The sequence below is a fragment of the Engraulis encrasicolus genome, chromosome 9 (assembly GCF_034702125.1).
Source record: "Engraulis encrasicolus isolate BLACKSEA-1 chromosome 9, IST_EnEncr_1.0, whole genome shotgun sequence".
NCBI classification, from domain to species: Eukaryota; Metazoa; Chordata; class Actinopteri; order Clupeiformes; family Engraulidae; genus Engraulis; species Engraulis encrasicolus.
Window position 1 is genome coordinate 4,501,668 of NC_085865.1, and position 17,075 is coordinate 4,518,742.

At 48.1% G+C, this 17,075-nt stretch overlaps 1 protein-coding gene across 1 annotated transcript in view; it reads left to right on the plus strand.

Annotated features, from left to right (window-relative positions):
- The window catches only part of LOC134455390 (protein disulfide-isomerase TMX3-like), a 96,524-nt gene continuing 79,449 nt past the window's right edge, over nt 1-17,075 (plus strand). Inside the window, exons 1-5 of the mRNA XM_063206409.1 lie at nt 1-72; nt 346-397; nt 988-1,027; nt 3,969-4,092; nt 8,535-8,580. Of these exons, the coding sequence (XP_063062479.1) occupies nt 39-72; nt 346-397; nt 988-1,027; nt 3,969-4,092; nt 8,535-8,580 (296 nt within the window). The 5' untranslated portion in view covers nt 1-38. The remainder of the gene's footprint in view (nt 73-345; nt 398-987; nt 1,028-3,968; nt 4,093-8,534; nt 8,581-17,075) is intronic.

The following is a 17,075-nucleotide window of genomic DNA, read 5'->3' on the forward strand; positions in this document are numbered from 1 at the left end:
TTGGTGTATTTCCTGTTTCTCGCTCTTCATTCGGAAAGATGGCTGAAGTGAAAGTCAGTTTGGTTTGTGCAGGTAAGTTATTATGCCTACTCCAGAATTCACTTGGCGACAATATTTGTAGCGAAACCATCATCGTTTGAATGAGGTCATGTCTGGATATGATGAATGAGACTGGGGTAAAGAAAGGAGTAGTTCGGCGCTGGCTTGCTAAAGGAAGCTGCTGCTGACTGACTGCTGCATCGTAAGCTGTTTGGGTAGCAGCAAATCAGATGCTGATCTATTGCAGCTTCGACTTTAATGACAGACATGTATCATTATGGATTATATTGTCCTTTGTTTCCACAGCGGTTTTCCTCAGTTCGCTGGTAGGAGCGTTAGTGGAGGACCTCGATGACACGTAAGTGATTTTACCATCTCTGGAGATTCAGTCATGTTCCTGTTGTTTTTTCATATGTTAGTACCATCGCATTCAAGCAGTAGTGCAACAATCACAATAGAAGTTGAGCTATAAGTAATGCAAACGCGTACAACAAATGATCTGTTCTACTTTGGGTGTCATACATTTCACAGAAATGCATGAAGCGCGCCCTGGGGTGTAGGCAGGCAACACGACTGAGTTCAGCTGATGTTGGTTTGGTGATGCTTGGCGATCTTAATATTATTAATTATTAATAATAACGGTGTTGATGACGCCCCTCAGTTGATAATGCAAATGTATTGTGCCCACATAAATATTCCGGTTTAGAGTTCTGTTAAAGAGGCAACTGGAAGTGTTGTAGGCCTACTTCAATAACTTCTGTGATCAGGGCAGAGTTTTAAAACGACTAACTTAGACTTGTTTTCATTGCAGTGTTCTATGACTGCCTACTCCTTCTTGTTGTGTGACTGATTAGACCTACCTAAGTTGAAACATGTTACCCTGAAATTGTAATTGAAACTTTAAAGAGACGATTTTATCATTAAATCAAATGTATTGTTCCTTTCTAGGTTTAAAGATAACCGGATGAATGATGTTTGGCTGGTAGATGTGAGTATCTCTCCTCTTGTTCTACTTCATGCAGCACTGATACCCTGATACAACGATCAAGTTGTGTTTATACACACACACACACACACACAGACACACACATACACACACAGACACACACAGACACACACAGACACACACACACACACACACACACACACACACACACACACACGCACACACACACACACACACACACACACACACACACACACACACACACACACACACACACGCGCACACACTTTGCCCCTGGGCATTCCCGGTCCCGGGTGGGCAGGCAGGCAGCCTTGTTCATCGCAGTTCATCCCTTGCGGAAGCAATCCGGCCGGCGGAACAGAAGGCGATGCTCACTGGTGTGTTTTTAGCCAAAGTCAAGTCATGCATGCAGGATGAGGACCAGGAAGAGGTGTTGAGGTCAGGGGGGTGTGGTGTGGCGTGGTGGTGTTGGGGGAGGGTACAGGGTGGTGCTAGGAGCGGGTGGTCACGCAGGCCTAGAGTTAGACTATGTTGTGGGCTACAACAAGTAAATGTTAAAATAATAATAATAAAAAACGTAGTTGCTAGTGAAAGTGATGCCTCACTGGTGTGTCTTTAGCTGAAGAGTAGTCATGAACGCAGGACGAGGAAGAGGTGTTGAGGTCAGAGGGGTGAGGTGGGCAGTGTTGCCAGATTGGGCAGTTTCCCGCCCAATTGGGCTGCTCAGGATCACCGTCTGAACAGGTAAAACATGCTTAAAAAAAGGGCATTTGGATGTTTTTTTTCTGCAGATGTATGGCCATAGAAATCAGTAGAATTTAGTTCATAATAGGCGGGATTTAGTGCTTCCAGATGGGTTTTGGGCTGGAAATCCTCGGTCTCATCTGGCAACCCTGAAGGTGGTGTGGCGACGAGGGTACGGGGTGGTACTAGGACTAGGAGCGGGTGGTCACCGGGGCCTAGAGTTAGACTATGGGGGCTGCAACAAATAAATGTTAAAATAAAGATAAAAAACGTAAATGAAATGTGCCAGAAAGTTACCGGTGAAAGTGAAATTGATGCCTCAGTGGTGGTGTTGTTAGTGGAACAGAAGTCATGCACGCAGATGTGACGGAGGAGGTGGGGCTGGTTGTGGTAGAGCAGTGGTTCCCAAACTTTTTTCCCCGCGCACCCCCTTTCACATTTCAATGTGGTTTGTGCACCCCCTAAGCGAATGTTGCTCCACCGCACATTTTTGGTAATCCTGGATTAAGGTTTCCAGTAGCTTACATTTTAGATCACATTTCAAGACACATAACACAGCTAATAGTCAGGAAGGGGGAAAAAATACAGACCAAAAGAATAAAAGGGCAATTGTGAATTGTGCAAAAACATCTTCTGTGAGTTGAGGTGAAGAAGAGGTTATCATGACCAAGAATGAGTGTGAAAGGGGTGAAAGGGGTGGTCAGGGCCAGATTAACACACCGGCTAGATCTATGGCTGAAGCCTAGGGGCCGGTCCCACTTGCCAGGGGGTAGCCCTGATTGGCCAGAGGTGAAAAAAATGCTCAAATTGTGAGAGAATATACAATATTGAAAAATGTATTTGTTGTGTGGAGTACAGTTTTGAATCTTGTGAATGCTCCTCTCTACAGTTGGTAGACATGTTATCCTTAATTCCCAGCTCGTAATATGACCCTGTCTATGAAAATTCATTGCAGTGTTTTCCTTCTGGGGGGCCCCGCAGCAACCTGTAGCCTAGGGGCCCCAGGCCATCTTAATCCAGGTCTGAAGGGAGGTTGCTGAGGGATGGAAGAGTTAGACCAGGGGTGGATTTCTCAAAACCAAAGTTGCTTACTACATTAGCTACTTTGTTGTTTTCAATGCATTTTCCCATTGGCAACTACCAAAGTTGCTAACAGGCTAACAACTTCTCTTTTGAGAAACTCACCCCAGGATTGGATAAACGTTAAAGCAACGGTAGCCAAAAGACGTTAAGATCTATGCACAGATATAATGTCCAGGTGCTGGTGATGTGTGTAGGCACAAGTCATTTAAATGTACTGAAAGTACATTTTGGTTAACAACGCGTTTCACCACCGCTTCATCAGGTTTACTGAACACGGCGATTTTTCTCAGATGAAATATACCTAGAGTTTACCTGTAAACGTTCATGATGAAGAGGAGGAGGAGGAGGAGGAGGAGGGGGTGTCACAGGGTGTACAGATTTGTTTTAAAATAACCCATTTTCTAAAAAAAAAAAAAAACCCTACAAGTTACATACATACATATGACAGTGACGGACACATTACTCACATTGATGAAACGATGTTCCATTTCCATGGTATGTTTTTTATTCTATATCTGTCCATATCAGTCTTAGCAAAGGTATCCCTGAGGTGGGGATGGTGCAAGACACCCATCCCCAATGGCTTCATGTGTGGTCTCATGGGTGGGGGCGGTGGGTGGGGATGGTGCAATGCGACCTTATGATTGCCTCAGGGCATTTGCTATTCAAGGTACTGCAGTAGTTAGTGTAGAGGGATTTAATTTATCCTCAAGGGCATTAAGGCCTCCTGTAGTAACTTGCATATCAAGACTAGAGATCAGAGACCACAACCCTGTTAAGGTGTTATGTGTTGTTTACCTAATAAACTACCAGCAAAGAAGACCAGCAGTGTGCAGTGATGTATCCCCTTTTTACTTATATGACGTACATGTACCGTTGTTGTGTTGTAGTCCTATGCCTCATAGTGTATAATATATTATTGTTATTATGTTGTGTTGTAGTTCTATGCCCCGTGGTGTATATTATTGTTATTATGTTGTGTTGTGGTTTTATGCCTCGTGGTGTTCTATGTTCTAGTTCTATGCCCCGTGGGATGTTCTATGTTCTATGTTCTAGTTCTATGCCCCGTGGTATGTTTTATGTTGTAGTTCTGTATTCTATGTTCTATGTTCTAGTTCTGTGTTCTATGTTCTAGTTCTATGCCCCGTGGTGTGGCTACTGCAAGAAGCTGGAGCCCATCTGGCACGACGTGGGAGCAGAGCTGAGGACTTCAGGCTCCCCCGTCAGAGTCGGCAAGATGGACGCCACCGCTTACAACGGTAAACGCCCTTTACTCCTCTCTACAGTACACACACACCTGGGGCCTATGCTAAGAATGACTCCAGGCTCTTCTATTAAATGATTTGCCTCTTAACTTAACCTGGTTCACTCCTGAGCCAGCTTCTTAGTATTCCCCTCTGTATTAGGCCAGGGATATGCTTGCTGGGTGTCTTAATGGGTGAGCGGTTAGGGTGTCAGACTTGTATCCCAGAGGTTGTCGGTTCGACTCCCGACCCGCCAGGTTGGTGGGGGGAGTAATCGACCAGTGCTCTCCCCCATCCTCCTCCATGACTGAGGTACCCTGAGCATGGTACCGTCCCGCCGCACTGCTCCCCATGGGGCGCCACTGAAGGCTGCCCCCTTGCAGGGGTGAGGCATAAAATGCAATTTCGTTGTGTGCAGTGTGCAGTGTTCACTTGTGTGCTGTGGAGTGCTGTGTCACAATGACAATGGGAGTTGGAGTAAATTGCGCTTGCAACCGGGTCAAAGAAGTCCAACGTGTCCTCCAGTGCAACGGATACTTTTGCTTACTGTAAATGCAAAAAAAGAGATTTTTAAAAAATATTTTTTTTGGCATGGCTTTCATGTATTCACTTTTCAAAAAATTGTTTTGAAATGTCATGTTTTTCACAGTTACGGTAAGCAAAAGCATCTGTTACCACTGAAGGACAGTGTCATGTTGGACGTCTTTGACCCAACCGCGTGTGTTCGAGTGCACGTACTTGTTTCAGGACGACCGGAACACTTTGTACAATACTGGAGGTATCGTCTAGGGGGCAGATGGCCAACGAGGCTCTCGTTAATGTTTTTCAGCATTGGTTGACTCTACCGTGAACTTAACATCTCAACAAGTTCAGAAGATCGCCCCTCAGGTTTTGTCTGCGTACCTTGTCCTGCACACCAAATTGACATACAATTCGCATGGCAACGAGCTCGTGCACGAAATGTGCCCACGCACTCATGTCCTGCAGCAAGCATAATGACTTTCGATACAGCGTGATACGCCAGGGCATGACGCAAACAAAGAGTTAAGTTAATAAAGACCGAGAGTGTATGAAGGCAGTATAGTTAGTTTAAACTCAGTATTTTGTAGTATCAGCCCATGTAATAATATGCAAGGAGTCATAATTTTCACCCAACCTCTCATACTGTACATCCAACTTTTAAGTTCTTTGAAATTCGTAGCAATTTACATGCCAACAGTTGATAGAATGGACCATTCACAATTGACACGCACAGCCAGAATGTCACATGATTTAAGACGAGGCTTAGAGTTGAGGCCTGGGTGGAAAATTCAGAACAGTTTGCCATTATTGTGGTGAGGGAAAAAACACAGTTTTGTGTGAGGCTAGGAGAATGAATGGAATTCAATGGAGAGTCGCACCCATTCAGGAGACCAGGGGTGCGTTTCTCAACAGTGCCGTTGCTAACTAAGTTGGCAACTTACTTGGTTGTAATGCAATTTCCCATTGGCAACTTACTAAGTTGCTAATTGGTTAGCAACGGCACTGTCAAGAAACGGGGTCCAGACTTGATTCCACTTTGTTGCTTTGGTGATGCATGCTATGCATTCTCTTGGTCTACCATATTGAGAATCTTTGGATAGACTGTTTAGAAAGACCTACAGCACCTTAATATTCTGATTTAAAAAAGTAATTGTTTACTCTGATCCAATTTAAAAAATTGAGTGAGTTAAATGGAGGTAATACAGTATGTAACATGCTTTGTGGGCCATTTCAATATCTTGCCTGACTAGAAGTCCATGCTGCCAGGGTTACACAGAATTCACTACTTTGGGCCAAAGGGCCACTTTAAATAAGACCATTATACAAACCTGCTCAGACTGCCCAGTCCAGGAGTGAGGTTTAGCCCATTAACTTCTGCCCAGAGCTTTGTTAAGTCTTAACCTGAGGCTTGCTATATGAGCCTTGAGAAGGCCAGGAATGCATGCTGGGCGTCGGGATTAAAGGATTGACTCTCCCAGAGCACGGAAGATAAGAAGGCTTTATTACGACTTCTTGAAGTGGAGAAACCAAGGATTATACTGTATGTGTAGTGTCTTCTAGCGGCATATAAGTTTAGGCTTATTATGAGGCATTCCGCCAGGGTTTGGTAAGTCAGTTTATTTAGGACATTAAAAAGGATATGTGCACTATTTAGCATATTTAGCTCCCTTTCGAGCTTGTCGGCAATGCAAAAGAGTTGTCCTCTCCGATATGATTTTTTTTGCGGACATGCACTTGACTAGTCATTCTTAAGTAGGCTGAGACAATTTCAAATAAGCCCAATATCGACAACAATAAGTGCTTTTAGAATTAGGGGAATCATTTTAAATGAACACAGGGTTTGCTGACTGATTAAAACATCACAAACAGTTTATGTTTTGGGTTTGCAGTTTTTATCCTAAAAGGGGAACAAGAACTTGATGTGTTTTGCTGTCGTACAAGTGTTGGCACTGTTTTGCTCATGGCACCTTTTTAAAGAGGCAGAGTGAAACCGCTGGTTCTTTCCCATCCTCAACCTGTGCCTGTTGCCTCGCTGTTTGCTGATGCCCTGCCTCCGTGGAGAAAACGACAAAGTTTCCCCGCTGACAGCCTAGCCACAACAACTTTTGGGGGACTGTTCTTCATTCATTTAATACCGATTGCAAATGAGAAAACGACATTTAGAATTGCGCTTTTGCGAGATATTGAAATGCGCTTCTGTCGCGTCTTTGACGTCATCTCGAGGCCACAAGCATGCAAGGGAGCAAGGGAGGACAGGCGTCCGCGTATTAGAAAGAACCCCATGTCCGAGTTGCTGTCTAAGGCGCAGGAAGCCAGCTCACATTGAGTGCGTTACAATATGCAACCTTGCCTCCTCCATTTGTGCTTGTCTCCTCGTACCAGGAAGTAATATGTCATGATGACATCACTGACAACAGCATTATATTTCAATATCTTGCAAAAGCTCAATTGTAGAGTCCTTTTCTCATTTGCAATTGGGATGGTGAATGAAAAACAGTCCCTCAAAAGTTGTTTTGGCTAGGCTGACAGCTGGGAAACTTAATCGTTTTCTCCACGGAGGAGGGGCCAGGAGGCGGGACAAGGAGACAAGCACAAGTGGAGGAGGCAAGGTCGCATATTGTAACGCACCCATTGTCATGTTGTCTCTTTGCACACAAGTATGAATCCTACAAAGTAAATTTTATTAAAGCCCATTTGGGAAACTCCAACTCCCATTGTCATTGTCACAGCTCTCCACAGCACACAAGTGTCCTCTACACACGGCACACAACGAAACTGCATTTATGCCTCACTTGTGCAAGGGGGCAGCCCTCAATGGCGCCCCAAGGGAGCAGTGCGGCGGGACGGTACCATGCTCAGGGTACCTCATGTAGCAGGATGAGGGAGAGCACTGGTTAATTACTACCCCCACCAACCTGGCGGGTCGGGAGTCGAACCAGCAACCTTTGGGCTACAAGTCTGACACCCTAACCACTTACCCATGACTGCCCTTATGAACTCCAAAGAGGAAAAACACGGGTAATCGATGGATGGAATTGTCACATGTTGTGGTGACTGAGGCAAGAAGATCTACTGTAAGCAAAGACCAAGTGGAGAGCCAAGTCATGCTAGAACTTTTCATCAAGTAGCATCGTCCATTAGGCCTCCAATTAGCCCAACAAGAGCACCTTACGCAAGCAGCAGAGACGTACACCAGCACATGGGGACCAGTGCACTGGGAAGGAAACTAGCACACAGGGACACACACTGGGGGGCACACACACACACACACACACACACACACACACACGCGCACACACGCACGCATACAGGGCCACACACACAAGGACACGCATGCACACAAGGACACACAATCGCACACAAGGACATGCACACGCACACACACGCTCTCACACACTCTCACACACTCTCACACACTCTCACACACTCTCACACACGCTCTCACACGCTCTCACACACGCTCTCACACACGCTCTCACACACGCTCTCACACACACACACACACACACACACACACACACACACACACACACACACACACACACACACACACACACACACACACACACACAGAGAGGGATAGAGGCACACAGGGACAAGCAGACCGGGAGCAGCCCAAATAGGGACACCCTCTCAGGGGCCGTAACACAGGGTGGGTAAGAGGCCATGGCAACTTCTAAAAAAAAAATCTCTCGTACTCTTTGTGGGAAGTGCAGGCTTATTATGCAAATATTGTCACTGTTGTTCCTACATACGCAAACCACTCTTTTGTTTTTTATGTTTTTAGGGTGTGTGGGAAAGCAGCAATGGCTTATTATGCAAAATATTGTCACTGTTGTGTTCCTACAGCAGGTGAACCACTCTTTTGTTTGAATGTTTTTCGACTGGTTTGTGGCATGACTTCTGCACATTTTCTCTGTCTTTTCTCCGTCTAGGCATGGCTTCAGAATTTGGCGTGCGAGGATACCCAACAATAAAGCTGTGAGTATTCATCAACTGATTAAGTAAGGGATAATTGACTTCACGGTGTGCGTATAACAGGAAAAATAATGCACACCTAGGTGGTGATGCGGCCACGACGCGAAGCGGAGTGGCCGTTACACCTCGGTGTGCATTATTTTTCCTGTTATACGCACACCGTGAAGTCAATTATCCCGCTTATACCACGGTTGCCACACTGTCTGAAATTTATTTGAGGCATTATTTCGATGCTATAATGGCTAAAACAAAGGTTTTCTGTAGAACTAATTCCTTCCGCCACAAGAAGCTTCTTTTCATAACTTTGTGGCGAACTGCCGTTGCTAATTCTAAATTGAAGGTTGCTACGGCCAAGACACCGTTGATAGTTCTATCGCATTCGGTTGTCAAGTCAAGAGCCAGTCGTTAATTCTATCGCATTTGGTTGTCAAGTCGGTCGCCTCAATGTTCTACCCATTCGATATATGGGCGCGTCTGACTTGCCCACTAGACCATGCTACAGTTGGCATGATTCCTACACATGTACAGATCTCAATAGATTAAAAAAAATACCCCGCGCATCTTGGCGACATTCTAACTGCCTCACCTCGCCATTAACTTCATCAAAACAGGCACCTCGTCAATGTGCTCTCCTCCCATAGGAAACTCCCCTTGATTTATTTTCCACTGCGTTCCTATTGATCCGAAAATATCCCATACTTTTCACAAGTTACGCTACTCTCTCAACTGATAAACGCTACAACCGCAGGAAACATCTCCTCTCGTGGGGAAGAAATGCCCATGTGAAACGGGCGTCCCTTTGCGCAGGGAATCTCTCTCTCTCTCTCTCTCTCTCTCTCTCTCTCTCTCTCTCTCTCTCTCTCTCTCTCTCTCTCTATCACAAAGTTGACAGAGTGATGGTCAGTTGGGAGAAATAAACATGTTTCAAATTTGATTAGGTCTACTAAGATTTGCTCCAGATTCACTATACATTGCTGGTGTTTCCAGACGCGCGGTGCCACATGTGTCACTTCAGCGCGTAATGCTTGCAACTTTTTTGTGTGTAATTTATGAACGTGCGTGCCTTGGCGCATTGATACACTGGAGTTATGCGGTCAGAAAAGTGACCTAATAGTGGGACTACTTCAGGTGTGCATATATAGACAGTTAATCAATACCCAATTTAGCGCGTCACAATGGGAGATTCCAGACTGCCGTGGTATAAGTGAGAAATAATGACCTCTGAACAAGACTGACAGACCATGCAAGAGCAATATTCCCAATACTGTTTTTTTTTTCCTTAACTTTTCTGCGCTGTGTATTAATTCTACCCATTAATTAAACCTCCTATACCAGAATACAAAACATTCTCTGAAACAGTCACTTCCCTATTTACAGAATTTTGAAAATGCACTCTCTATTGAAGACCTGCACCTGTGCTTTGGTCTACTAACATAGAGGCTAACAGGGTTGGTAGTATTCAGGCTCCATGCCTGATATCAGGCTTGACAGAGCTTGCAAAATTAAAAACATTGATAATAATTAGCTATCAGGATATTCTTATCTCAGAAAGTGTTACAGGTTCAGGGTTTTCTTCTACTATCAGGCTTGAATAATGGCCATACACCGGCTATTAAATTTTGAATAAGGTGTCAAAATAGGCCTACGTTACGTCACTATGCAGTATCTTGTTGTCGTTAGAGCAGGAGAAAAAGTTCAGGCTCAGGATTTTTTTTCACTATCACCCCTGGGCTAAGCCTAGACCCCTTTTTGACTTCTGCTTGTTAATTGATATCTTTTAAATGATATGATATGATATCTTTTAAATGTGCAAACATTATCGATAATAATGGTGATAATAACGGTAATAATGAGCGCAGGGACCACTGCTCTTGAAGTCGTGTACCCAGGGCTTCCAAGGGAAACCAAACAAGGGAAAAAATAGCTGGATAGACATTAGTTTAGTTGCATTAGCCAATTTGGCAGGTAGTTTTGGATATGTCAGGTCATCACATGTTTGTACCTTTTGCATCTGTTATGTTTGTGTTTGGTGACAAAATGGTTTACCTGCAAAGCAAGTCAGAATAGCCAATGAAGCCACAGTGGCAGTTTTTCCAGGTGAGCAAAAAAGTTGGCCAAGCCCTGCATAGTGCGCATACCTGTGTTTTGTCCACTTAAGTTTATCCCTAGTCCCTGATTTTCAACTCTGCAGTTGTCAGAAGCAAGTTCTCGTCACTGTGGTGGGTGTGAGCCCAGAGGGGTGTGAAGAGGTAAATCATCTAATAGAAGAGCCTTGAGTTAGGCCCTAGGCTCTTCTACTGTATTACGTGATTTACCGTTTGACTTAACCTGCTTTACTCCTGAACCAGCTTCTTAGTGTAGGCCCCCTGGCGTTTAGTGGAGAGGTAGTGATGTTCCACAGGGGAGGTACAGAGGGCTGGTGGTGCAGCAAAGGGCCGTACACACACGTTGCTACTAGTTACTCGCTCAGCGAATGAAGTCAATAGAATGTCGATGTGTACCAGCGAGACTCGCAGGCGAGTAGGCGAGTACTGTACAAGCGATTGCGATGTGGAAAACATTTTGTCTTCGAGCGAGGCGAGTAAGCGAGTAACCATTTGGAATGCAGAGTTCGGTAATTCTCGCCTGTACTGTTCATTGGCAGTTAAAGCCGCGGGAACTTTCAGCGAACGTTCCATGAAAGAGTGTCGAGTAGGCGAGCAAGCGAAAAGCTAGCTTTGTGTGTGTACGCCGCTTAATGTGCTGTGTGTGCTGCGGTTCCCAAACCTTTCCAGCAGGGACCCCCCTTTTGGACTTCAGAATATTTTCGTGACACCCCCCCCCCCCCCCCCCCCCCCCCTGCAGTAATGTGCCCCCCCCCCGCAGTACTGTGCCCCCCCTGGAGAACTGTGCCCCCCCCCCCCGCAGTACTGTGCCCCCCTGGAGTACTGTGCCCCCCCTGCAGTAATGTGCCCCCCCCTGCAGTAATGTGCCCCCCCCCCTGCAGTAATGTGCCCCCCCCCCCTGGAGTACTGTGCCCCCCCCTGCAGTAATGTGCCCCCCCCCTGCAGTACTGTGCCCCCCCTGCAGTAATGTGCCCCCCCCTGGAGTAATGTGCCCCCCTGCAGTACTGTGCCCCCCCTGCAGTACTGTGCCCCCCCCTGGAGTAATGTGCCCCCCCTGCAGTAATGTGCCCCCCCCTGCAGTACTGTGCCCCCCCTGCAGTAATGTGCCCCCCCTGCAGTACTGTGCCCCCCCTGCAGTAATGTGCCCCCCCCCTGCAGTAATGTGCCCCCCCTGCAGTACTGTGCCCCCCCTGCAGTACTGTGCCCCCCCCTGCAGTACTGTGCCCCCCCCCTGCAGTACTGTGCCCCCCCCTGGAGTAATGTGCCCCCCCTGCAGTACTGTGCCCCCCCCTGCAGTAATGTGCCCCCCCCTGCAGTACTGTGCTCCCCCCTGCAGTAATGTGCCCCCCCCCTGCAGTACTGTGCCCCCCTGCAGTAATGTGCCCCCCCCTGCAGTACTGTGCCCCCCCCCTCCAGTACTTTGGCCCCCCCTCCAGTACTGTGCCCCCCCTGGAGTAATGTGCCCCCCCCCCTGCAGTAATGTGCCCCCCCTGCAGTACTGTGCCCCCCCTGCAGTAATGTGCCCCCCCCCCTGCAGTAATATGCCCCCCCTCCAGTAATGTGCCCCCCCCCTGGAGTAATGTGCCCCCCCTGCAGTAATGTGCCCCCCCTGCAGTACTGTGCCCCCCCCGCAGTACTGTGCCCCCCCCTCCAGTAATGTGCCCCTCCCCCTGCAGTAATGTGCCCCCCCCTGCAGTAATGTGCCCCCCCCCTGCAGTACTGTGCCCCCCCCCTGCAGTAATGTGCCCCCCCCCCTGGAGTAATGTGCCCCCCCCTGGAGTAATGTGCCCCCCCGGCAGTAATGTGTCCCCCCCTGCAGTACTGTGCCCCCCCCTGCAGCACTGTGCCCCCCCCCCTGCAGTAATGTGCCCCCCCCTGCAGTACTGTGCCCCCCCCTGCAGTAATGTGCCCCCCCTGGAGTAATGTGCCCCCCCTGCAGTACTGTGCCCCCCCCCCCCTGGAGTAATGTGCCCCCCCGGCAGTAATGTGCCCCCCCTGCAGTACTGTGCCCCCCCTGCAGTAATGTGCCCCCCCCCCCTGGAGTAATGTGCCCCCCCTGCAGTAATGTGCCCCCCCGGCAGTACTGTGCCCCCCCTGCAGTAATGTGCCCCCCCTGCAGTAATGTGCCCCCCCCTCCAGTAATGTGCCCCCCCTGGAGTAATGTGCCCCCCCTGCAGTAATGTGCCCCCCCCTGCAGTACTGTGTCCCCCCCCCCCAGAGTAATGTGCCCCCCCTGCAGTACTGTGCCCCCCCTGCAGTAATGTGTCCCCCCTGCAGTACTGTGCCCCCCCCTGCAGTAATGTGCCCCCCCCTGCAGTACTGTGCCCCCCTGCAGTAATGTGCCCCCCTGCAGTACTGTGCCCCCCCTCCAGTAATGTGCCCCCCCTGCAGTACTGTGCCCCCCCTGCAGTAATGTGCCCCCCCCTGCAGTAATGTGCCCCCCCTGGAGTAATGTGCCCCCCCTGCAGTACTGTGTCCCCCCCCTGGAGTAATGTGCCCCCCCTGCAGTACTGTGCCCCCCCTGCAGTAATGTGCCCCCCCTGCAGTACTGTGCCCCCCCCTGCAGTAATGTGCCCCCCTGGAGTAATGTGCCCCCCTGGAGTAATGTGCCCCCCCTGCAGTAATGTGCCCCCCCCTGCAGTAATGTGCCCCCCCCCTGCAGTACTGTGTCCCCCCCCCCCGGAGTAATGTGCCCCCCCTGCAGTACTGTGCCCCCCCTGCAGTAATATGGCCCCCCTGCAGTAATGTGCCCCCCCTGGAGTACTGTGCCCCCCCTGCAGTACTGTGCCCCCCCCTGCAGTAATGTGCCCCCCCACTGCAGTAATGTGCCCCCCCCCTGCAGTACTGTGCCCCCCCCCTGCAGTACTGTGCCCCCCCCTCTGCAGTACTGTGCCCCCCCTGCAGTAATGTGCCCCCCCCTGGAGTAATGTGCCCCCCCTGCAGTAATGTGCCCCCCCTGCAGTACTGTGTCCCCCCCCTCCAGTAATGTGCCCCCCCTGCAGTACTGTGCCCCCCCTGCAGTAATGTGCCCCCCCCCTGCAGTACTGTGCCCCCCCTGCAGTACTGTGCCCCCCTCTGCAGTACTGTGCCCCCCCCCTGCAGTACTGTGCCCCCCCCCTCCAGTAATGTGCCCCCCCTGCAGTACTGTGCTGAGTCCCTACAGGCAAAGAGGGTGGAGTAATCAAGAGGCTTCGAAACCCGCCCACCCAATGCAAAAGTGTGTGCTCGAGTCAAAAATACTGGATAAGAGAAAGATAACGCAAAACACGCCCACTCAATGCAAAAGCGTGTGCTCAAGTTGGGTCTCCTAAGGGGCCGTTGTCCCCTCCTTCTTCTCTTTTTGAGGCGTTTGCCCAAGACGTGCGCTACCGCCATCTACAGCGCTAAGGGGACTTGATTTATTCTCAACCTCAGGACTCCGAAGGTCTCCTAACCGAAGGTCTCCTAAAGGGGCGTTCACCTGACAGAAAGTAGATACCAGAAATGAACTGAAATGACTTATCTCTGTCTATAAGATCTCTGCTACAGGTGTCGCAGGTATGCTAAATGTGGTAGGGAGGGAGGAAAGCCCTGGAGATGCCTGGCTGCTTATGCAATACTGGGTGTTGTTGCTTCGGGAGTGAGAGCTGTTATTGCGACAGCACATTACAGTGTCATTGTCTAACCCCTGTACACTGTGTCCCTATAGGTGTAGCAGGTATGCTGAATGAGGTGTGTGTGTGTGTGTGTGGGGGGGGGGGGGGGGGGGGGTCTGGTTGCTGTGTCCCTATAGGTGTAGCAGGAATGCTAAATGGGGGGGGTAGAGAGGAAAGCCTTGGAGATGCAGGTACGCTAAATGGGGTGGGGGTGGGTGTGCTTGGAGATGCCTGAAGATTCCTCCCTGCCTGCTTATGCAACACTGGGTTCTCTTACGTCGGCAATGACAGCTGTTTTTGTTACTTACCCAGTGGGGCACACACACACACACTCTCTCTCTCTCTCTCTCTCTCTCTCTCTCTCTCTCTCTCTCTCTCTCTCTCTCTCTCTCTCTCTCTCTCTCTCTCTCTCTCTCTCTCTCTCTCTCTCTCTCTCAGTTGTGTTATCAGAGTAGTACATTAGGGTCCTCTATGTACCCAGAAGGCCTCACTCTACTAGGGGCCCCATGGGAGAGGATAATTTAGCCAGCAGGAGGAGACTAATGAATCTGGAGAGAGACAACATTTCTTTGAATCTCTCTCACACACACACACACACACACACACATGCAACCACACACATAGGCTGCATGCACAGAGACACACACAGACCAGTGTTTCCCACAGAAATTTTGGAAACTATGGGGGGGGGATTCACGCGGGCCATGGGGGGATTCACGCGGGCCATGGGGGGATTCACGCGGGCCATGGGGGGATTCACGCGGGCCATGGGGGGATTCACGCGGGCCATGGGGGGATGACAAGTATGACATTGACGCATGGAGTAACTGAAGAGCTCTTTTCCAAAACGCTATATCCACCATTTTTTACTTTTTGCATTTTAATACTGGAATTGACTGATAAGTAGTCCTATCATCTATATGTGAATTCTTGCCATTCAAATGTTTTGAGAACATGTTTTTTTAAACCTCTATGAAATGCATTTTGTAATGTAATTCAATGGAATGCCCAGTACAAAAATGTCAAATTCCCAACATAAAATGGATATATCTCATTTTGGAAAAGAGCTCTTCATATAGGCCTACATTTCAGCCCTTTATGTTTTGAGAAATTACATAAAAGATTTCACCCATGACATGTATAGTAGTACATTGTCATTTATATTACAAAAATGCAGTACAGTGAAATTGTTAACGCACAGACAAAAAGGGGTCTAAGACAGTGGGCTATGCCTTTTTCCCCACACACATAGGTGTACACATTCTACATGAGGGGTGCTGGTCACAGGGCCAGTTTTTGATAATTCCTCCCAGTAAAAGGGCTGAACAACATGTTACATATGTCGATATTCACACTCATTACACATTCATTTCTATAATGCAGCCCGATGTCTCCTCTGCTGTGTCTATGAAGGCCTGTTGCCTAACTCATTATCATACTGTAAAACAAAGCCTGGGGAGTGTCAGTAAACTCATCCCAACTGTCCCTTCTCTGAATGTTTTTTTTTTCATTGCTCCCAAAGTTAACTACAACAACTTGACTAGGCTTTTGATCCCTTTGTCTTTCAAGCACTCATGGTTTTCTCTAAAGGATGTATTAACTCCAGGAGGAAAATTCGAAGGAAATCGTTTTACAATTTTTTAAAATGTATTTATATTATTATTATTATTTTTTTTTACATTTTCGGAAACTATGGCAGCCAAATTTCAACTATGGCGGTGCGCTGTAGTTTCCTCAATGTATGGGAAACACTGCAGACATACTCACACAGGGACACAAACACACACACACACCCGCACACACAGAAACGCAGGCACTCGCACTGCGTCACTACATCTCTCTCTCACACTTAATGATACACGTACAGTATTTCTTTCATTTCAAGACTGAAACTTCAGACTTTCAAGACTGCTTGTGTTTTTTTCTGTCACACGGGCACATGGCCTTGAACTAAGGTTGACAGGTTAGCCTTTGTCTATTTGGCATTGGTGGCCATGTTATACTCAGGGTTCCCACTGGTGCTTGAATTCCTTGAAAATGCTTGAGTTTCAATTAAATGTTTTCAAGGTTGTGAAAATGCTTGAATTTTTGGTGAAGTGCTTGAAAAAGCTTGAAATTTGTGTCAAGTCAAACTCAGTACGCCAAATGATAGAAACAAATTGTTCAGATACATCAAAAATCTGAGGGAGTGAGATGTCAGATGGGATTTGCCATTTGACACCCTAAAATTGATTAGAATGCCGGAAATTGCGTCTTCAAAGCACAACATTTTCTGGGGGAGGACCCCTACACCCCCTTCCCGCAACCTTTTATAGGTGCTGCTGGAAAAATGAAAATTTGGTGCTTGAAAGTGCTTGAAAAGTGCTTGAATTTGTTCATGAAAAAGGTGTGGGATACTGTGAGCTGTATACTGTGCTCTCTGCCCACAACAATTGCACCAGAAACGCATATAAATCCCAGTGCCTCATAGGGAAGCCCATAGACCATAGTCAAACTTGAGGACTTCACGTTGGTAAACAGTCCCAGGCTGCACACCCCTAGTCAAACTTGAGGACTTCACGTTTGTAAACAATACCAGGCTGCGCACCCCTAGTCAAACTTGAGGACTTCACGTTTGTAAACAATACCAGGCTGCGCACCCCTGGCTGTGTGCTCTTCAACCTCTGATTGTTGCGTCTTTCCCATCCTCACAGCGCGAATGCTTGTAAACGGGAAACCTATATATTAGGGCTGTAACTAGGCACCCGATACTGCTCAT